General features: G+C 40.8%; 2 protein-coding genes across 2 annotated transcripts; both read left to right on the plus strand.

Moving 5' to 3' along the window:
- The first annotated feature begins 321 nt into the window (after positions 1-321).
- Positions 322-1,200, plus strand: LOC130285399 (taste receptor type 2 member 39-like). Its single transcript, XM_056536760.1, has one exon. The coding sequence runs from the start codon at positions 322-324 to the stop codon at positions 1,198-1,200; it is 879 nt and encodes a 292-aa protein (XP_056392735.1).
- Positions 1,201-22,100: 20,900 nt separating this feature from the next.
- On the plus strand, positions 22,101-23,027 carry LOC130285400 (taste receptor type 2 member 40-like). The gene has a single exon (XM_056536761.1). It carries the CDS (start codon positions 22,101-22,103, stop codon positions 23,025-23,027), a length of 927 nt encoding a protein of 308 aa, XP_056392736.1.
- The last annotated feature ends 331 nt before the right edge of the window (positions 23,028-23,358 follow it).

Below are 23,358 nucleotides of genomic sequence, written 5' to 3' on the forward strand. Positions count from 1 at the left end.
GACTTTGTTATTAATTTTATAATTTCATATTTTTGATTTAAAGATCTTTTTAATAATTATTTCTAGTCAGACAATTTTAGAGATTTGTTAAAACTGGAAAACTTCGATGCATGGAAATAAGATTTGTTAAACCTGTAATAACATGAGGTCGGGCTTACTAGTTGCGTGTGGTGAACACATTTATTATCAGTCATGCAAATTCCGGATGTAATTTAAGATATGAAGATTTTCCATACAACCAAGGTCTTACTGTACTTGAAGAAGAAGAATTGTTAGTACAGCTGGATGTGAGGAAGCTTTCGGACTCTCCACTCATAGCCGATGCCAGACACACCTGACCTGAGATTCAAAAAGCACAGAAATCCTAAACACCAGAAGCAGAGACATCTGGGAAGATTGGAGGTGTCAGGAGGAGAAGCATCGTTTCCAGTCATGGACACCAGAGGATTGACATCTCTTATATGTGTTGCACTTCTAATACTTGAGACAAGTGTTGGGGTTTTGGTCAGTGTCTATGTCATCATCATAATTCTTCTTGATTTCTATAAAAAGAAAAACATGAGGACTGGAAATAAAATCCGGATCGCTCTGAGCCTGTCTAATGTCTGTTTTTCCATCATAACATCTGCCAACACCTTCAGTGGTTTCTACTGGTCGGCGACCACCTTGACGACCTCTGCTAACTACATCTTATACCCCTTCACCATGTTCTGCATCAGCTCCTGTTCATGGCTTAGTGCTAGTCTCAGCTTCTTCTACTTCATCAAGATCGTCAATGTTAAGACCAAGTGTTTTATTTGGGTAAAGACAAATATTAGCTCCATTGTATCCTGGGTAATACTGTTGGCAGAAATTGTGTCTTTTGGGAGTTTTATTTGTGTATTTTTTCTAATTGTCCCTCAACCGATATCAAGTAACACTTCAGTCTCCTCGTACAGTGCAGTGGCTGTCAGTGACCACAGGAGCAGATTCATATATATGATTATAGTTGTGACTTTTTTGCCTTTACTCACTGTTTTGGTCACCACTATCACTACGGCCATGGTTCTTACGCAGCATAGACAGAAGATGGAGCAGAATATGGGACCTTCCGTCAGGCTAGAGACCTACAATAGTTCCATCTACAGGATGTTACGGTTGTTGTTCTTTTTTTACCATGTTTTACACTGTGATGTTGATCTTTTATTTGCCTGTTTTTGAGGAGATGAGCCTGGGGTTTTGGGTGTCTCTTTTCATCATGTCTACATTCACCTCAGTTCAGTCCATACTTATTGTCTTTGGTAACTCAAAGCTGAAGCAAGCGTGGAGAGAGTTGACTGAATGTGTACGGAGCTGTAAAGGGAAATAATGGGAAAAGAAGGAACTGAGCTCTATACATTCTAGGAATTAGATTTACATATTAGATTATAATTTTTGTACCTCAGTGAATCCACATCGCTCAGTGCCATATATATGTGCCATGTGTACTTACATTGCTTAGTGTATTATATGGCAGTGTTCACTGCATTTGGAAAGTCTTTAACCCCCGGTCACTGTTGTCACATGTGCCTTATGTAAACTTTGGGTGGCTTTCATGTGTCATTATTGAGAAGAGGCTTTTTTTCTGGCCACCCTGTCATTTAGCCTAGATTGTGGAGGCTGCAGTTGTCTCTCTTACCAAGGCCCTTCTCCCCATATTACTTAGTTTGTTGGGACAGTAGTTCTTGGAAGAGTCCTGGATATTGTAAACATCTTCCATGTAAGTATTTTTGAGGCCACTGATCTCTTGGGAACTTTCATTGTAGCAGAAATGTTTTGTCATTTTCTCTATATCTGTGACTCCACATAATCCTTTCTCTGAGCTCTACAGGCAGTCATTCCCCCTGCATGGCTTGTCAGCTGTGAGACCTTATATAGACAGGGTTGTGTCTTTCCAAATCATGTCTAATCAGCTGAATTTACCCCAGGTGACTGTTATCAAGGTGTAGAAAGATCTCTAAGATGATCCAGAAAAATGGGAGGAGCCAGAGCTAAATTGTGAATCATAAATGTTATAGGAAAAAGTGTGAAAATGTATTTCCATTCCAAATTTTAGCTTTTTAATTTTGACATTTTCACATTCTCAATATGAGATATTGAGTGCAGAATGATGGTGAAAAATAGATTATTTTTTTAGCATAAGGAGTAAAACAAAAGGAGTAAAACAATGTAACATCAATCAGTAATTTTTATTTTTCACATTGTAATTGTATTTTAATATGTTTTTGAAGTTTATTTTTTTATTTGTTGCACTGCATAATTCCTGTTGTGCCTGAGTAGTAAATGTAATAAAGTTGTGTTATTCTGGTGAACATGGTGAGATGATTTTTCACTAAAGCCTTAATCAGTAAGAATTGAGATCATCGAGAGTTAATTGATGGGTAATGATCATGTGACAGTCAAGTTGCCTCAACTTAATATTGGGAATGAGAAGAAGATCTATTAAAGAGTTACACGACCCATGTGTCACTGGACGACCACAGCTATCCAAATTTTTGCCAAATAAATAGTGGACATGGATAATGAACAAATAATTTGGGGCAAGGTATGATGGACAATGAATGATAACCGATGAATGGTGGACAATGGATGATAGACAAAATAAGTGGATGGTGGACAATAGAAGATGAACAATGAATGGTGGACAATGGATAGTGGAACATGGGGGATAAAGAATGATTGGCAGACAATAAATTAATACATGTAATGGAGCAAGGAAATGAAGAGGAGAGCACTACTATAGGATCGCCACTATGACACAAAGGATACGTGTGGATGTAGATTAAGGTCCCGTGAAATGCTTGACAACTGTGGGTTGCACGCAATAGAGCTGCAGTAAATGGCAATGACACGTAAAGAACATTAGCATGCACTTACCACAAGGATTGCGTCTAAACGTTCGGAGGTCCAGTATCCCGGGGAAACATAAGACAGGTGCCGAAGCACTCAGAGGCTACGTCGGTCGTTTCACGCGACTATGCGAGCTTCTTCCGGCCTCAGGCCGGAAGAAGCGTGCATAATCGTGTGAAATGAGTGGCGTAGCCTCTGAGCAATTCAACATCTGTCTTATGATCCCGGACCTCCAGACAATAAATTAAGTAACTGGTGGTCATATATAATGAATTATGAATAATTAATTTTGGGCAATATATGACTGAAAATGAATGGTAACTAATGAATGGCGGACAAATTATTTTGGGCCATGAATGGCAAATAAGGAATGGTGAATAGTAAATAGCAGACAATAGATGGTGAACAATGAATGTTGAAAGGTAAAAAATAAATAATGGACAGTAAATGGTGAGAAATGTATGGTGGTCGATCACAGGAAAATTATGTTATGAAACCATTTTTCCACAGAACAAAGATATCTAGTAAACTTTGGTGTGATTACTGATGTCCGCCATTACCGGTGGGTCCCTGCGGTCAGGATGTACAGACATATGTCCTGGTGCGCCAAGTCTCAGGTGCCCAGGGCATACCTGTATGCTCTGCGTCCTCTAAGAGTTAATAGCAGCAGCCATCTGTAAACAACTAGGAAGCTTTAGTGTTAAAGAAGAACTGCGGCACAATACTTTTTTTTATTGTATTTCAATGTAACATACACAACAAAATGTAAAATACTTCTTCACAAAGCAAGAGAAAGTACAGCAAAAAAAATAATAGGCAATAAGTTCAAAAACTTTAAAAAAAAACTTGAACTCACCTTCCTATGTTCCATAGTTGCACCGATATCGGCGTTCCTCTGGTGCTGCTCGGCTTTCTGTTTCTTAGGCTCGTCACACTGCAGTCATCGTATCGCCGGTGATAGGCTGAGCGCACTGTCATGTAAGGAGCCTGGGCCTCACCTTCTTCCTGCTGCCCGGGCTCCTTACATGAAAGTGCACTCAGCCTATCACCGGCCAAGGCGGGACATCGCTGCGGCCGGTGATACGCTGACTGTAGTGTGACGTTCTGAGCCTAAGAAGCAGGAAGCCGAGCAGCACAGGAGGAACGGGACACCGATATTGGTGCAACGGAACACCGATAATGGCACTAACACTCCATTTTTACCCTGATACACACTGGCATTAGTGATACTGGGAAGAGCTGGTTACTATCAGACCCAGAGTGTCAAAGAAAAATGATCCCGCTGGTGTTGGTAGGCTGGTAATTTGAAAGCAAACCAATATGGCACTCCCTTTGGATAGGTGTACAAGTAGGAATCCCACTTCATATCAAATCTTCGTGAATAAACTTGGCACTCAAATGTATGATGCGTAATTAGATATTATTGTGCAGTTCTTATATAAAGTAAACGTCCGAACACCGATTACTTTATAGGTTTAGTGACCTAGCATTGCCTTGCTGACCTAGGTCACCACCACATTCTCCTACAGCACGGCGCTCGGCCGTTTACTTTAATTTCTCCTTATTCCTCCTCTGCAGTCAGGGATGTTCTGATGAAGGTCCAGGTAGGACTGAAATGTTAATAACAAATTGTATATAAAGACTGCACAATAAAATCTAATTACATATCAAAAATTTGAGTGCCAAGTTTATTCACGAAGATTAGGTTGGTAATCACATTTGCCACCCTAGTAATACCAGGCTGTTATTGCTTGGTTTTGTACCTGGCTGGTTGTGGAATATACTTAAAAATAAATAAATAAATAATAATAATAATAATAATAATTATATATATATATATATATATATATATATATATTTAACATAGGCTCCTCCCTATTTTCAATAACATGCCAGGTACAAAACCAAACAGCAGCTAAGGTGGCAGGGGCTATTTATTTTCTTAGTCGCCAGCCTAATAATGTCAAAATACTACCACCCAGTCCTGGAGCGCCATATTTTGACACTCCAAGCCCTCCTGAAAGTGGCTCTTCCCTGTACCCTGGTTGTGGTGTGTACTGGGATAATAATGAAGAGGTGAATGTTAGCCTTTTACAGGCCAATGCAAGCCCAAGCTTAGTAACAGATGCCATCTATCCAAAGGGAGAGAGTTGTCAGCACCACTCCACCTGTTGGGTTACGTCACTTAAGGGCTGGATCCTTGCCAGAGGTCAGCGGGCATACAGCAGACTATCCGATACTCGTGAATAACAGCCAGACAATTGTAATATCCAATAGGAGACGGATGACACGGCACACTGGAAACTTCATGCAACCTGCAGCTTTATTGCTGAGAGCGGGGTACACGAGGATGCACAATCCAGGTTTGTGCATCCTCGTGTATCCCGCTCCCAGCAATAAAGCTGTCATTTGTCTTCTATTGGATATTACAGATGCCATCTAGCAGAAAAGTATCAAAAGAAAGTACAAAATAACTGTGTAAGCGTAAGAAAAGATTCTCCATGAACAGCAAACTGCTCCAGGTTTTATCCAGGCAGAATTATTAAGTTTTTCTATCTGTCCACCAAAAACTTTCTGCTTCTGCTGAGAAACCCAGAGACAGTGAGCATAAAAGATGCTCGAGAGGTAAGTATGATTATTTATTTATGAATAGTTATTTTTTACAACCCTTTTTTAACTGGAAGAAGACCAGGACTGCTTCACATCAAGAATTGAAGAAAAAAAAGTATATACATATATATATATATATATATATATATATATATATATATATATATATATATATATTGTAAAATAAATAAAAGAGTTTATGAAGAGCCTTGGGAGGTTTTTATTTCTTTATTTTTATTTTTTTTAAAGGGGTACTCCGGTGGAAAACTTTGTTTTTTCATCAACTGTTGCCAGAAAGTTAAACAGATTTGTAAATTACTTCTATTAAAAAATATTAATCCTTCCAGTACTGATTAGCTGCTGAATACTACAGAAGAAATTATTTTCTTTTTGGAACACAGAGCTCTCTGCTGACATCTCTGTCCATTTTAGGAACTGTCCAGAGTAGGAGAAAATACCGATAGAAAACATATTCTGCTCTTGTCAGTTCCTAAAATGGACAGAGATGTCAGCAGAGAGCACTGTGCTCGTGATGTCAGCAGAGAGCTCTGTGTTCCAGAAAAAAAGAAAATTATTGATTCTGTAGTATTCAGCAGCTAATAAGTACTGAAAGGATTAAGATTTTTTAATAGAAGTGATTTACAAATCTGTTTAACTTTCTGGCACCAGTTGATTAAAAAAAAAAAAAAAAAGTTTTCCACCGGAGTAAGCTTTAATCTGGTGTTTATTTCTTACTAACATTTTGGCTTAGAAACCATCCATTACTAAGCCAGAACTTAGTGTTAGGGCTTAGCTTAGCTTGTCCAGAAAATGACTAATACTAACCCCCACCCCATTATTACCCTAAAATCCACCGGCCCCTGGAGTATTGGGAAGAGCTGGGTACGGCAGGCTCCGATTGTCAAAAATGATGGTCTGTGCTTGGGTAGGTTGCAAGCTTGTATTAATAGGCTCGTAATTGGAAAATGAATGGCCCTTGACACCCTGATAACACCAGGCTGTTGCTGTTTGGATTGTACCTGGCTGGATATTTTTTTTTAATTATTATTTATTTATGAAAAAAATGCATGATTTTCCCCTATTTTCCACAACCAGCCAGGTACAAAACCAAATAGCAGCAGCCTGGTATTACCAGGGTGGCAAGGGCTTTTTATTTATTTTTTACCATCCTGCTACTAAACTAATATGGGGCCGGAACATCTTAGCTATAAGGAAAGATTAAAAGAATTACCTTTGTTTAGTCTTGAGAAGAGACGTTTAAGGGGGGGATATGATCAACAAATATAAGTATATAAATGGCCCATACAAAAAATATGGGGAAAAACTGTTCCAGATTAAACCCCCCGAAAGGACAAGGGGCGTCTCCATCTGGAGAAGAAAAGGTTTAGTCTCAAGGGGTGACACGCCTTCTTTACCATGAGAACTGTGAATTTATGGTCTACCTCAGGAACTGGTCACAGCAGGAACAGTTGAAAACTTCAAAACAGGGTTAGATACATTCACTACAGGGTTAGATACATAGCAAGAACAAAATAACATTAACCCCTTAAGGATGCAGGGTTTTTCAGTTTTTGCATTTCTGTTTTTTCCTCCTTACCTTTTAAAAATCATAACCCTTTCAATTTTCCACCTAAAAATCCATATTATGGATTATTTTTTGCGTCACCAATTTTACTTTGCAGTGACATCAGTCATTTTACCCAAAAATCCATGGCAAAACGGAAAAGAGAATTGTGCGACAAATTCGAAGAAAAAACACAATTGTGTAACTTTTGGTGGCTTCCGTTTCAACGCAGTGCATATTTGGGTAAAAATGACACCTTACCTTTATTCTGTAGGTTCATACAGTTAAAATGATCCCCTACTTATATAGGTTTGATATTGTCTTCTGGAAAAAATCATAACTACATGCAGGAAAATGTATATGTTTAAAATTGTCATCTTCTGACCCCTATAACTTTTTTATTTTTCCACGTACAGGGCGGTATGAGGGCTAATTTTTTGTGCTGTGATCTGAAGTTTTTATCGGTACCATTTTTGTTTTGATCTGACTTTTTTATCACTTTTTATTCATGTTTTAATGGTATAAAAAGTGACCAAAAATACGCTGTTTTGGACTTTTGAAATTTTTTTTACATGTATGTCATTGACCGTGCGGCTTAATTAACGATATATTTTTATAGTTCGGACATTTACGCACGCAGCGATACCACATATGTTTATTTTTATTTATATTTACACTGTTTTATTTTTTTAATGGGAAAAGGGGGGTGATTCAAACTTTTATTAGGGAAGGGGTTAAATGACCTTTATTAACACTTTTTTAAAAAAAATTTTTTGCAGTGTTATAGCTCCCATAGGGACCTATAACACTGCACACACTGATCTCTTATACTGATCATTGTTATCCCATAGGAGACTATAACACTGCACACACTGATCTCTTATACTGACCATTGTTATCCCATCGGGAGCTATAACACTGCACACACTGATCTCTCATGCTGATCACTGGCATGTATTAACACGCCTGTGATCAGTGTTATCGGCGCTTGACTGCTCCTGCCTGGATCTCAGGCACGGAGCAGTCATTCGTCGATCGGACACCGAGGAGGCAGGTATAGGCCCTCCCGGTGTCCTGTAATCTGTTCGGGACCCCACGATTTCACTGTGGTGGTCCCGAACAGCCCTACTGAGCAGCAGGGATACTTTCACTTTCGCTTCAGACGTGGCGGTTAACTTTGATCGCGATCGGGGTTATCCTGTATTAGCCACGGGTCTCGGCCATTGATGGCCACCGGGACCGACCCGATATGACGCGGGGACACCGCGTGACCCAGCGGCATATGGCGGGAGCTGGCGGAGGACAGAAATATACGTCCTTCATCGTTAAGGAGTTAAAGGGGTACTTCGAAACTATGACATCTTATCCCCTATCCAAAGGATAGGGGATAAGATGCTTGATCGCAGGGGTTCTGCCGCTGGGGACCCCAGCAATCTAGCATGCAGCACCCACCAGTTAGCACTGCAGGAAGCGCTGGAGGCTCCAAGTCTTATGCCTCCCGACCACGGGGACGGAGTATCGTGACATCACGACTCCGCCCCCGTGTGATAACATGCCCCGCCCCCTCAATGCAAGGGGAGGGGGCTTGAAAAAGGCAGTTTGTTGCCAAAAGATTGCACTTTGGGGAGCTAATAAAGTTACATTCCATCAAGATTTGAGTCTCCGGCTGTTTGGTGCTGTATCCATTACATTTCCTGTTTTCTTCGTCTTTATGTTACTTTTGAATATTTTCACCTATTTATTCAGTGATTGGATTTTCCGTTCACGCCATTTATTTCCTGTCCTAAGATTTCTGACTTTTTCATCAGCCACACCACCTCTTGGCTCTTTTCTTGTCTCTACTTCTTCTACTTTATTAAGATTGTGGACATCAACTGTGTCTGGGTCTAGATTTGGGAACATTAGTAAAGTCATGACTGGGATGACGGTGGGGTCAGTGGTGGTGTTAGCAATGGGCAGTTATTTAGTTATTATAGACCTGACTTGCTTTTGAGGGATCTGACCTCTTAGAACTTTTCCCAATTTCAGGCACAGTGCACAGCACATCGGTGTGATGCTTCTTTCCACCAGCACCGGGCACTTCTATGGCTTATGCCACTTCCTGCACATTTTCCTGTATTCAACAACCCAGAAGTCTCCAGCCTGTCACCATCCACAACAATCCAACGTGACAACACAGCCAGGTATCACTGCTCATTATCCTATATACTCTGCACAGAATAACCACACACTGAACAATCATTTAAAAATCAATTACGACTTGGCCTACCTGGGGATCATGACTAACTTCCTTAGAGAACAGATTCCACTAGAAAACTCCCTCTATGATCAGTAGGTGCACAGTGTTCGAAGATTTCACAGCCCATTCCAGAATGTTCCAAACATGATCAATTGTAATGCAGTCTGGTGAGTTTGGAGCCAAGGTTTTGTGGAGAATTCATTGTCCTGTTTCTTCAACCTCTCCCTAGTGATCCCAGGGAGATGAGACAGAGCATTGTCTTGGTGAAAGACACTATGGTTCGGGAAGACCTCCTGTAACAGGTCCCTATAAAGCTCACAATTCAAGGTTTGTGATATAATGGCCAACAGTCCTAGGGTATACAAGGATAACCCTCCCTAGACAATGACACCACCATCACTATCCTTCTGAGCCCCAGCAGTGCAACCAGGGGATACGGCTTAAAGGAGTACTCCACTGCTCAATGTTTGGAACAAACTGTTCCGAACGCTGGAGACAGTGCTGGGAGCTTGTGATGTCATAGCCCCACCCCCTCATGATGTCACACCCCACCCCCTCAATGCAAGTCTATGGGAGGGAGCGTGATGGCTGTCACGCCCCCTCCCATAGACTTGCATTGAGGGGGCGGGGTATGATATCATGAGGGGGGCAGGGCTATGACAACACGAGCTCCTGGCGCCAGCTCGAGTGTTCAGAACAGTTTGTTTCAAATGCTGAGCAGCGGACTACCCTTTTAATGATGTTTCTGCCAGACGTTGACCTGGCCATCCATATAATTCATGAGTGGTACATGTTGCCTTCTGCTGTGCAGAACAGAGGTCAACACATTATCTGAGGGCCAAATGTGACGTGACCACCATGTAGTTTTGCATCATTGGCCAAACAAGATGGGCCAAATGGTTCTTATCTGACGACAAATTCTATGTTTCTATTGGTCACAACATAAAAAATTTGGCAAACTCCAGCAAAATGTTTCGTTTGGACCTGTACTTCCCCAATAGGCATAACATGCATGTACAGCAATGTCTAAGAGCCCTGAAAGCCCCGTATAACACTGTTAGGTCACCTTGAAGTGTATCTAAGTGCATTTGTTCACACTTATTGCCTTTGGTGACCCAAATCTGAAGCGAGCTAACAAAGAGGTAACTGAATGTGTACAGAGCTATAAAGGGAAATAATGGGAAGATACCTCTACATACAGAGATCCCTCAACTTACAATATTTTCACCATACATTAGTCTTTTCCAGTCATTTCAGGACCATTGTAACTGTAAACCAGACACAACATATAATGTACAGTCCAGATTTGTGATATCTGTCAATGGCTGGAAGAACCGACCAATCAGAATGGGCATTCACTGGTAAAACCCCTGTATTACTGAAGTGTATGCACTGACTGGTGTCTGGTAGAGCCCCCTACAGTAAAGGGAGGTATTACATGTTCTGTACTATTTACCTGTATTACTGAAGTGTATGCACTGACTGGTGTCTGGTAGCGCCCCCTACAGTACAGGGAGGTATTACATGTTCTGTATTATTTACCTATATTACTGAAGTGTATACACTGACTGGTGTCTGGTAGTGCCCTCTACAGTACAGGGAGGTATTACATGTTCTGTACTACTCTTTACCTGTATTACTGAAGTGTACGCACTGACTGGTGTCTGGTAGCGCCCCCTACAGTAAAGGGAGGTATTACATGTTCTGTACTCTTTACCTGTATTACTGAAGTGTATACACTGACTGGTGTCTGGTAGCACCCCTACAGTACAGGGAGGTATTACATGTTCTGTACTTTTTACCTGTATTACTGAAGTGTATACACTGACTGGTGTCTGGTAGCACCCCTACAGTACAGGGAGGTATTACATGTTCTGTACTCTTTACCTGTATTACTGAAGTGTATGCACTGACTGGTGACTGTTTAGCGCCCCCCACAGTACAGGGAGGTATTACATGTTCTGTACTCTTTTCCTGTATCACTGAAGTGTATGTACTGACTGGTGGCTGGTAGCGCCCCCTACAGTACAGGGAGGTATGACATGTTCTGTACTCTTTACCTGTATTTCTGAAGTGTATGCACTGACTGGTGTCTGGTAGCGACCCCTACAGTACAGGGAGGTATTATATGTTCTGTACTCTTTACCTGTATTACTGAAGTGTATACACTGACTGGTGTTTGGTAGCACCCCTACAGTACAGGGAGGTATTACATGTTCTGTACTCTTTACCTGTATTACTGAAGTGTATACACTGACTGGTGTCTGGTAGCACCCCTACAGTACAGGGAGGTATTACATGTTCTGTACTCTTTACCTGTATTACTGAAGTGTATGCACTGACTGGTGTCTGGTAGCGCCCCTACAGTACAGGGAGGTATTACATGTTCTGTACTCTTTACCTGTATTACTGAAGTGTATGCACTGACTGGTGTCTGGTAGCGCCCCTACAGTACAGGGAGGTATTACATGTGCTGTACTCTTTACCTGTATTACTGAAGTAATGGATGGCGGATAACATTTGATGGCCATGGGCAAAGAAGAAGGGAAAGGAAAAAAGATCTACAAATGAGCCATCAGGTTATTAATAGAGATGAGCGAACTTACAGTAAATTCGATTCGTCACGAACTTCCCGGCTCGGCGTTTGCTGACTTATCCTGCATAAATGAGTTCAGCTTTCAGGTTCTCTGGTGGGCTGGAAAAGGTGGATACAGTCCTAGGAAAGAGTCTCCTAGGACTGTATCCACCTTTTCCAGCCCACCAGAGCACCTGAAAGCTGAACTCATTTATGCAGGCTAAAGTCATCAACTGCCGAGCCGGGAAGTTCGTGATGAATCGAATTACTGTAAATTCGCTCATCTCTAGTTATTAAACCAGAAGGTGAAAATAAAATCTAAGAAAAAGATGGTGGACAATGGATGATATACAATGAATGGTGGACAATGGATAATATACAATAGATGGTGGACAATGGATGATATACAATGGATGGTGGACAATGGATGATATACAATAGATGGTGGACAATGGATGATATACAATGGATGGTGGACAATGGATGATATACAATAGATGGTGGACAATGGGTGATATACAATGAATGGTGGACAATGGATGATATACAATGAATGGTGGACAATGGATGATATACAATAGATGGTGGATAATGGGTGATATACAATGAATGGTGGACAATGGGTGATATACAATGAATGGTGGACAATGGATGATATACAATGGATGGTGGACAATGGGTGATATATAATGGATGGTGGACAATGGGTGATATATAATGGATGGTGGACAATGGGTGATATACAATGAATGGTGGACAATGGATGATATACAATGGATGGTGGACAATGGGTGATATACAATAGATGGTGGACAATGGGTGATATATAATGGATGGTGGACAATGGGTGATATACAATGAATGGTGGACAATGGATGATATACAATGGATGGTGGACAATGGGTGATATGCAATAGATGGTGGACAATGGGTGATATATAATGGATGGTGGACAATGGGTGATATACAATGAATGGTGGACAATGGATGATATACAATGGATGGTGGACAATGGGTGATATACAATGAATGGTGGACAATGGATGATATACAATGGATGGTGGACAATGGGTGATATACAATAGATGGTGGACAATGGATGACATGCAATGAATGGTGGACAATGGATGATATACAATGGATGGTGGACAATGGGTGATATACAATAGATGGTGGACAATGGATGACATGCAATGAATGGTGGACAATGGATGATATACAATGGATGGTGGACAATGGGTGATATACAATGGATGGTGGACAATGAATGGTGGACAATGGATGGTATACAATGAATGGTGGACAATGGATGATATACAATGGATGGTGGACTCACAGCTCTATTTAAACAATTTCCCCTAAAGGATATTTAAAACAGTTTTTTATTGGTATACATTAAAATCTTTTCACCAGATTGAGATATTTACTCGTGAAAACAAAAATTGATAAATAATGAATAAATAATAACATAGAGGTGATGGACCACTGATAAGTCAATCACTGTTATATATATATATATATATATATATATATATATATATATATATATATATATAAATATATAGCAAAAGGAGTCAATATTGACCAACATTTACAGTAATCACATATATGGTGAGAAAGTGATCTATCATTGTCCCCCAGGATAGACGGACAAAATAAGAACATCACAATTAGGTTCCTCAGTTTGCCAACAAAACACTGGCGGGATATATTTATAACACCACATCCTTTTCTGTAGATAGCAAAATCTAGTGTTTGGCAATACCGGGTTATGCTCGCCATTAAACAGATACACAGTCCACATTCACCTCATGTGTAGAAAAAATTTGAATAAATAGACAAAGAATCTACTTTACAGTTTATGGTCCATTGGTTCCGATGCGTTTCCCCCCTAGATGATGGGGTTTATCAAGGAACATACAAAGACAATGTCCCATAGATAAGGACTAGTGTCAGGAGTTATAGCTGGCCCATAATAAGCACTGATCTACCACACTCCTATAGTTGTCACAGAGAAAATACAGTTGCGCCCCGGTCGGCTGGGATATAGTGCATGCACTATTTCTCCCGCTACTATCTTCGTCCCAAAATAACGTGCGTTATGAACGATGGGCAAGAACGGGTTAAAACGTTTATTAGAACAATCCCATAGACTATAATTTAGTCTTTACTAACGTAAGTTAGGGCTTTTCTAATGGCCATTTTACCCCGCGATCGCCCGTAATTTTATATCGGGTGTTATATAATGGGTCCATTTCATTGTGTTAAAGGAGCCTAAGATGTAATTGCTTCTAAGTATTTGTCACCATCATTATCCATTAAAGTGGTACCCCGGTGGAAAACTTTTTTTTTTTAAGCAACTGGTGCCAGAAAGTTTACAGATTTGTAGATTACTTCTATTAAAAAATCTTAATCCTTCCAGTACTTATTAGCTGCTGAATACTACAGAGGAAATTATTTTCTTTTTGGAATATAGAGCTCTCTACTGAATCATGACCAAAGTGCTCTCTGCTGACATCTCTGTCCATTTTAAGAGCACTGTGGTCACGATGTCAGCAGAGAGCACTGTGTTCCAAAAAGTAAATAATTTCCTCTGTAGTATTCAGCAGCTAATAAGTACTGGAAGGATTAAGATTTTTTAATAGAAGTAATTTACAAATCTGTTTAACTTTCTGGTACCAGTTGAGTTAAAAAAAATAATTAAAAGTTTTTCACCGGAGTACCCCTTTAACTTATTGTATTTCCAACAATGCTGGCTGGTCATTAGAGAGCAGAACTAGCCGTCACTTTTTCATGGTCCTAACAGTGCCTTCTAGTACTCAAATACCCCCAATACTTATGGTAGGACAGGATAGGAGGAGCAAGAAGCAGTCATATTATATCAGTGTCAGCATTACAGAAATGGCAACTCACTGTTAGACAGATACCAATGGTTGTGGTTTGCAGGTTGGTCCAAATAGATGCCAAATAACAGCCAAGGGTGGAACAAAGCAGAGCAGCAGGACAGGCAGAAAACTGAAACTATCTCAAGGTAACAAGCTGAGGGCACTAAGAACTGGGACACCAAAAACCAGAGCAATAATTCTAAAATCCACTAGAGAGACTCTCCAACAAATGTAAGACAGGCAGGAAGGCAAGGTTAGACATACAGGAAGCAGAGCGAGATAGGAAACTCTACAATCTGCATGCGATGTCAAATACACAGATGAAGATGAGATAGCAGAAGGATTTCTTATATCTGTAATACTTATCCATGAAGTTCTCACATTGGTTTAGTAGTCTCAAAATCATTGTCTTATTATATTGGCTAAGAGTAGACTACGATGAATCACTGTCTCGTAGACTTGTGCACTAGAAAAATTTTCGTTTAATTTTGTTTCGTTTTTTCGTTTTGGAAAAAAATTTCGGTTCGGCAATATTTTCGGTTTAGATTTTTCGGATACATTCGGTATTCGGGTATTCGTGTTGGTTTTTTCGGATACATTCGGTATTCGGGTACATTCGGTAAATCTTTTTATTCTTTTTTTGGACTTTAGCGATCCTAATAAATAATGGAGATACCTTTTTTATTTAAAATTTCGCAGGGTATCATAAAAAAACATAATAAAAAAGATACAGTGGTGATGAAAAAAATTGTATCTAACGAAATGTATCTTTTTTATTATGAAATGTTTATTCATTTTTAAACAGGGATCAATTTATGTGAGTGGGTAAAGCACTAAAAATGTAGCCGACAATAATGAAAATGTAGTGTGTGTGTGTTTTTCACTTTTTTTTAAAACATTTTTTAGGTAGTACTACTACTCCCAGCATGGAACACACTCTTCCATGATGGGAGTAGTAGTTACCTGTACTAATTGACAGATCGCAGGGGTCCCTTGCGATCCTCTTGTATAATGTATAGATGCGGCGGCTGCCCTTCTAAGGTCCCCTGCACTCACGTATATATACACATATTCATATTTCCCGCAGAGCTGTGATTGGCCAGATGGTTCCAGCCAATCACAGCTCTCTTTGAGAAATAGGAATATGTATATATATACAGCCGTGCAGGGGTCCATAGGAGAACGGCCGCCGCATTCATACATTATACAGGAGGATCGCAGCGGGTGTCAGGAGTGATACCCGCAGTGATCTTTCCTTTACTACAAGTACTAATACTCCCAACATGGAGCACACTCTGCTCCATGCTGGGAACTGTAGTACCTGTATTAATAGACAGATCGCAGCGGTTACACTCGCTGCCATATGTCTATTAATGCAGGTACTACAGCTCCCAGCATGGAGCAGAGTGTGCTCCATGTTGGGAGTATTAGTACCTGCAGTAAGGGACAGATCCCAGGGATGTCACTCCTCCTGACACCCGCTGCGATCCTCCTGATGTGAATGTCGGGATCAGCTGTTCTCAGGGCTTCAGAGCCAGGAGAACAGCTGACGCTGAGCCGTAGGTATACATCGTATATCTACTGCCCAGCAAGAACTTACAGTGATCTGCAATGTGTATATACAGTATACATCTATATATATCTACTGCCCAGCAAGAACTTACAGTGAGCCTGCAATGTGTATACAGTATACATCGTATATATATACTGCCCAGCAAGAACTTACAGTGATCCTGCAATGTATATATACAGTATACATCGTATATCTACTGCCCAGCAAGAACTTACAGTGAGCCTGCAATGTGTATACAGTATACACATTGCTGGCTCACTTAACCCCTTGCTGAGCTGTGCGCTATGCGCAAGCCCAGCAAGGGAAGAGTTAACTTACACTGCTGGACAGTGTAGGTTAACCCTTTGTGCGGTATACACTTTATACAGAAGACCAAGTCCAGCTTACTTCCCTCGAGTCCCGGGCCGGGTTCGTGTAGCTCCGCCCCCTAGTGGTGACGTCATTAGGGGGCGGAGCTACAGAAGGGAACAAGGCTAGTTTATCTGAAGCTCTGTTCACATTGTACGTTTTGTATAATGTGAACAGACCCTTCTGGCAGTGTCTACCCAGACAGGGAGACTCCAGCTGTTGCTAAACTACAACTCCCAGCATGCCCAGACAGCCAAAGGCTGTCTGGGCATGCTGGGAGTTGTAGTTTTGCACCAATTGGTGGCTCCCTGTTTGGGTAGACATTGCATCATGGGTGCTCTCCCCAGCGGACAGCGCCAAAAATGTCATAACCAATTTTTTGTGTTTTTTTTTCTTCTCGTTTCAGATCCGTGTATGCAGAGGATTACTGCGGATTCGATGGATTACGGCGGATTATTTTTTTTCCCTTTAATAAAATGGTTAACGAGGGCTGTGGGGGAGTGTTTTTTTAAATAAAATAATTTTTCCAATGTGTTGTGTTTTTTTATTTTTATTTTTATTGAATTTTCAGGGTTAGTAGCGGAAGCTGTCTTATTGACGGAATCCATTACTAGGCCAGGGCTTAGTGCTAGCCCCAAAAACAGCTAGCGCTAACCCCCAATTATTACCCCGGTACCCACCGCCACAGGGGTGCCGGGAAGAGCCGGTACCAACAGGCCCGGAGCGTCAAAAATGGCGCTCCTGGACCTAGGCGGTAACAGGCTGGCGTTATTTAGGCTGGGGAGGGCCAGTAACAATGGTCCTCGCCCACCCTGGTAACGTCAGGCTGTTGCTGTTTGGTTGGTATTGTGCTGAGAATGAAAATACGGGGAACCCTATGCGTTTTTTTTTTAAATTTAAATAAAAAAATGTAAAAAAAAAACGCATAGGGTTCCCCGTATTTTCATTCTCAGCCAGATACCAACCAAACAGCAACAGCCTGACGTTACCAGGGTGGGCGAGGACCATTGTTACTGGCCCTCCCCAGCCTAAATAACGCCAGCCTGTTACCGCCTAGGCCCAGGAGCGCCATTTTGATGCTCCGGGCCTGTTGGTACCGGCTCTTCCCGGCACCCCTGTGGCGGTGGGTACCGGGGTAATAATTGGGGGTTAGCGCTAGCTGTTTTTGGGGCTAGCACTAAGCCCTGGCCTAGTAATGGATTCCGTCAATAAGACAGCGTCCACTACTAACCTTGAAAATTCAATAAAAAAAAAAAAACACAACACATTGGAAAAATTATTTTATTTAAAAAAACACTCCCCCACAGCCCTTGTTAACCATTTTATTAAAGGAAAAAATAAATAATCCGCCGTAATCCATCAAATCCGCAGTAATCCTCTGCATACACGGATCTGAAAAGAGAAGAAAAAAACACAAAAAATTGGTTATGACATTTTTGGCGCTGTCCGCTGGGGAGAGCACCCATGATGCAATGTCTATCCAAACAGGGAGCCACCAATTGGTGCAAAACTATAACTCCCAGCATGCCCAGACAGCCTTTGGCTGTCTGGGCATGCTGGGAGTTGTAGTTTAGCAACAGCTGGAGTCTCCCTGTCTGGGTAGACACTGCCAGAAGGGTCTGTTCACATTATACAAAACGGACAATGTGAACAGAGCTTCAGATAAACTAGCCTTGTTCCCTTCTGTAGCTCCGCCCCCTAATGACGTCACCACTAGGGGGCGGAGCTACACGAACCCCGCCCGGGACTCGAGGGAAGTAAGCTGGACTACGTCTTCTGTATACACTGTATACAGCTATCTATAGATAGCTGTATAAAGTGTATACCGCACAAAGGGTTAACCTACACTGTCCAGCAGTGTAAGTTAACTCTTCCCTTGCTGGGCTTGCGCATAGCGCACAGCTCAGCAAGGGGTTAAGTGAGCCAGCAATGTGTATACTGTATACACATTGCAAGCTCACTGTAAGTTCTTGCTGGGCAGTAGATATAGATGTATACTGTATATACACATTGCAGGATCACTGTAAGTTCTTGCTGGGCAGTAGATATACGATGTATACTGTATATACACATTGCAGGCTCACTGTAAGTTCTTGCTGGGCAGTAGATATATATATATATATATATATAGATGTATACTGTATATACACATTGCAGATCACTGTAAGTTCTTGCTGGGCAGTATATATATATAGATGTATACTGTATATACACATTGCAGGATCACTGTAAGTTCTTGCTGGGCAGTAGATATACGATGTATACTGTATATACACATTGCAGGATCACTGTAAGTTCTTGCTGGGCCGTAGATATACGATGTATACTGTATACACATTGCAGGCTCACTGTAAGTTCTTGCTGGGCAGTAGATATACGATGTATACTGTATATACACATTGCAGGCTCACTGTAAGTTCTTGCTGGGCCGTAGATATATACGATGTATACTGTATATACACATTGTAGATCACTGTAAGTTCTTGCTGGGCAGTAGATATATATATATATATAGATGTATACTGTATATACACATTGCAGATCACTGTAAGTTCTTGCTGGGCAGTAGATATACGATGTATACTGTATATACACATTGTAGATCACTGTAAGTTCTTGCTGGGCCGTAGATATACGATGTATACTGTATACACATTGCAGGCTCACTGTAAGTTCTTGCTGGGCAGTAGATATACGATGTATACTTTATACACATTGCAGGCTCACTGTAAGTTCTTGCTGGGCAGTAGATATACGATGTATACTGTATACACATTGCAGGATCACTGTAAGTTCTTGCTGGGCAGTAGATATACGATGTATACTTTATACACATTGCAGGCTCACTGTAAGTTCTTGCTGGGCAGTAGATATACGATGTATACTGTATACACATTGCAGGATCACTGTAAGTTCTTGCTGGGCAGTAGATATATATATATATAGATGTATACTGTATATACACATTGTAGATCACTGTAAGTTCTTGCTGGGCAGTAGATATACGATGTATACTTTATACACATTGTAGATCACTGTAAGTTCTTGCTGGGCAGTATATATATATAGATGTATACTGTATACACATTGTAGATCACTGTAAGTTCTTGCTGGGCCGTAGATATATGATGTATACTGTATATACACATTGTAGATCACTGTAAGTTCTTGCTGGGCAGTATATATATACGATGTATACTGTATATACACATTGTAGATCACTGTTCTTGCTGGGCAGTAGATATATATAGATGTATACTGTATATACACATTGTAGATCACTGTAAGTTCTTGCTGGGCAGTAGATATATATAGATGTATACTGTATATACACATTGTAGATCACTGTAAGTTCTTGCTGGGCAGTATATATATACGATGTATACCTACGGCTCAGCGTCAGCTGTTCTCCTGGCTCTGAAGCCCTGAGAACAGCTGATCCCGACATTCACATAAGGAGGATCGCAGCGGGTGTCAGGAGGAGTGACATCCCTGGGATCTGTCCCTTACTGCAGGTACTAATACTCCCAACATGGAGAACACTCTGCTCCATGCTGGGAGCTGTAGTACCTGCATTAATAGACATATCGCAGCGAGTGTAACTTCTGACACCCGCTGCGATCTGTCTATTAATACAGGTACTACAGTTCCCAGCATGGAGCAGAGTGTGCTCCATGTTGGGAGTATTAGTACTTGTAGTAAAGGAAAGATCACTGCGGGTATCACTCCTGACAGCCGCTGCGATCCTCCAGTATAATGTATGAATGCGGCGGCCGCTCTCCTATGGTCCCCTGCACGGCCGTATATATACACATATTCCTATTTCTCACAGAGAGCTGTGATTGGCTGGAACCATCTGGCCAATCACAGCTCTGCGGGAAATATGAATATGTGTATATATACGTGAGTGCAGGGGACCATAGAAGAGCAGCCGCCGCATCTATACATTATACAAGAGGATCGCAAGGGACCCCTGCAATCTGTCAATTAGTACAGGTAACTACTACTCCCATCATGGAAGAGTGTGTTCCATGCTGGGAGTAGTAGTACTACCTAAAAAATGTTTTAAAAAAAAGTGAAAAACACGCACACAATACATTTTCATTATTGTCGGCTACATTTTTAGTGCTTTACCCGCTCACATAAATTGATCCCTGTTTAAAAATGAATAAACATTTCATAATAAAAAAGATACATTTCATTAGATACAATTTTTTCCATCACCACTGTATCTTTTTTATTATGATTTTTTTATGATACCCTACGAAATTTTTATAAAAAAGGTATCTCCATAATTTTTTAGGATCGCTAAAGTCCAAAAAGAGACTAAAAAGATTTACCGAATGTACCCGAATACCGAATGTATCCGAAAAATCAAACTATCTATATCCTTTTTATTATATTTGTTATCAGAATGAATTCTTCACGTTCGTTTACAGATAACGAATGCATTCGTTATTTACAGCATTATGGACGGGAAATAACGAATGTATTCGTTACTTTACTATTCGTATTATCGTGGCTATTCGGGAATGTTCAAAATATGTTTTCGTGCATTCGGATCGGTCCGAATGCACGAAAACGGTAAAATTCGTTTATTTAGACATTCGTGCCGAACCGAATTGCACATGTCTACTGTTTCGGTCACCATGTTGTTGAGTATGAAGTAACATCTTGCCCTGACCCGGCTGTCCCTGGAGATGATAGCTTTGTTTGCTCACCTTTTGAATTAAAATTTACATAAATTACACTGAAAAATCTGACTTATGTATAGGAAGCTTAGAGGTATGTATTGATGCAAATACAAGGATAATGGGAGATTGTTTTTCCTACTAATCTGAAAGGATGGTTTGATTCATGAGGGATTAACAATGGCAGCAGCTAACGTGAATGCGGCAGATAACGGCAGCCTTAAATGTGTTGTGATATCTACTAAACATTTCCATCCAGTCCACTTCCAAGATACCTCCCGGATAGGATGTAAAGATAATGAAGTGTTCGTCTCAATTCAATGATCTTCTACATGATAGGGGACCATGACCCCATGAAGTCTACGCAGGAGACTCCAGTATAAGATGTGTTACAGATGCCTGGAGCAGGTGCACTTCGCCCGGTCACATTGCGGACATTCCATAGACACCTGCCTACTGTGGACTCTTCCTGACACCACTGATAATCCGCAGCTTAACACAAGTTCTCTGCATGAGATACCATGAAAAAATAAAGCTCTATGAACGTCAATGCAGATCATATGGACAGTAAGGAAATGTTTTCTGATATTTGCATTAAAGAATTATCTGTGATTCCACCCATTGATGTCACAGGGTAGATTATGGAGAATAGTCTATAAGTAACGTACACTGAGGTGGGATCCTGTGGACACTCTGAGCACAAATCTGACCCTGGGCCTCAGTAGTGCAGCCACTGCTTCCATTAAGATGGGTTTGGACCACATTTACATTCCGCCATTTGTGGGGACCTTTCTTATTATCCTTATGATTGAGATCTTCACTGGAGTATTGACCAATGTCTTCATTGTGGTTGTCAATGTCCATGTCTGGCTAAGAGGACAGAGCCTGAACTCTAGTGACCATTTGGTGGTCTCGTTGGCTCTCTCTAATTTCTGCTTCTCTTGTATAAATGCTTCCACCATTGTATGCTTCATCTATTTCTATGACATCTTCTTGGTGGATTATGTTTTTTACATCTTGTACATGATCATGACCTACAGCATCTTCTCTAGTTCCTGGCTTTCTGCCTGGCTGTGCTTATTTTTCTGTGTAAAAATTATTACTTACCAACAAGGCTGTATGGCATGGCTGAAGGCGAAAATCACAAGCGTGGTTCCATGGCTGATCCTGTCATCTCAAGTCTTCTCTATTGCCTCCAGTCTCCCAGTGATATGGTCCTTCACAAAAGTGTATGCATCAAATTCTACCGATCAGTTGGAGACCAATGGGACATCCACAGTTGTTGGATATAAAATTAATCAGACTTATAACCTGTTTTCCATCTTCATAAATTGCTTTGTACCTTTCATGGTGGTGATGGCCACAACTGGACGCATCATTGCATCTCTCTTTTCTCATGCTCGTCATATGAAACAGAACATGGAAGATCATGGTCCAAGCCTAAAGGCCCACCAGGGGGCTGCCCGAACAATGATGTCTCTCCTTATCCTATACCTCATATTTTACGTGGTGGAACTAGGTCTTGGGTTCCTCTCGATGATGGATCCATTATACTGGGTGTGTTTTTTACTGATTTTTTCTTTTCCTACTCTACAGTCGGTCATATTTATTGCAGGGAATGCCAAGCTGAAGCAGACTTGGTTGAAAATTTTGAAGAGCTGTATAAAGAAATAGTAAACAAAATAGTCTGCCCGATACTTCCAAGGACGCGGAACACGTCAATATTATCTTCTCTTTGCAAGTTTTTTTTTATTTGTCCCAATGGTCACGCTGTGATTTTAAAGTTCCCAATAAATTAAAGACTTTTTACTGTGATCGCTGGCCTCCCCTTTTTGTTTGCAAATACTTCTTGATCTGTATACAATTAGAGGAAGATGAATCTTAAAGGGTTACTCCACTGGAAAACATTTTTTTTTTTTAATCAACTGGTGGCAAAAAGCTAAACAGATTTGTAAAATTCTTCTGTTTAAAAATCTTAATCCTTCCGGTACTTATCAGCTGCTAT

The sequence above is a fragment of the Hyla sarda genome, chromosome 8 (genome assembly GCF_029499605.1).
Source record: "Hyla sarda isolate aHylSar1 chromosome 8, aHylSar1.hap1, whole genome shotgun sequence".
NCBI lineage: Eukaryota > Metazoa > Chordata > Amphibia > Anura > Hylidae > Hyla > Hyla sarda.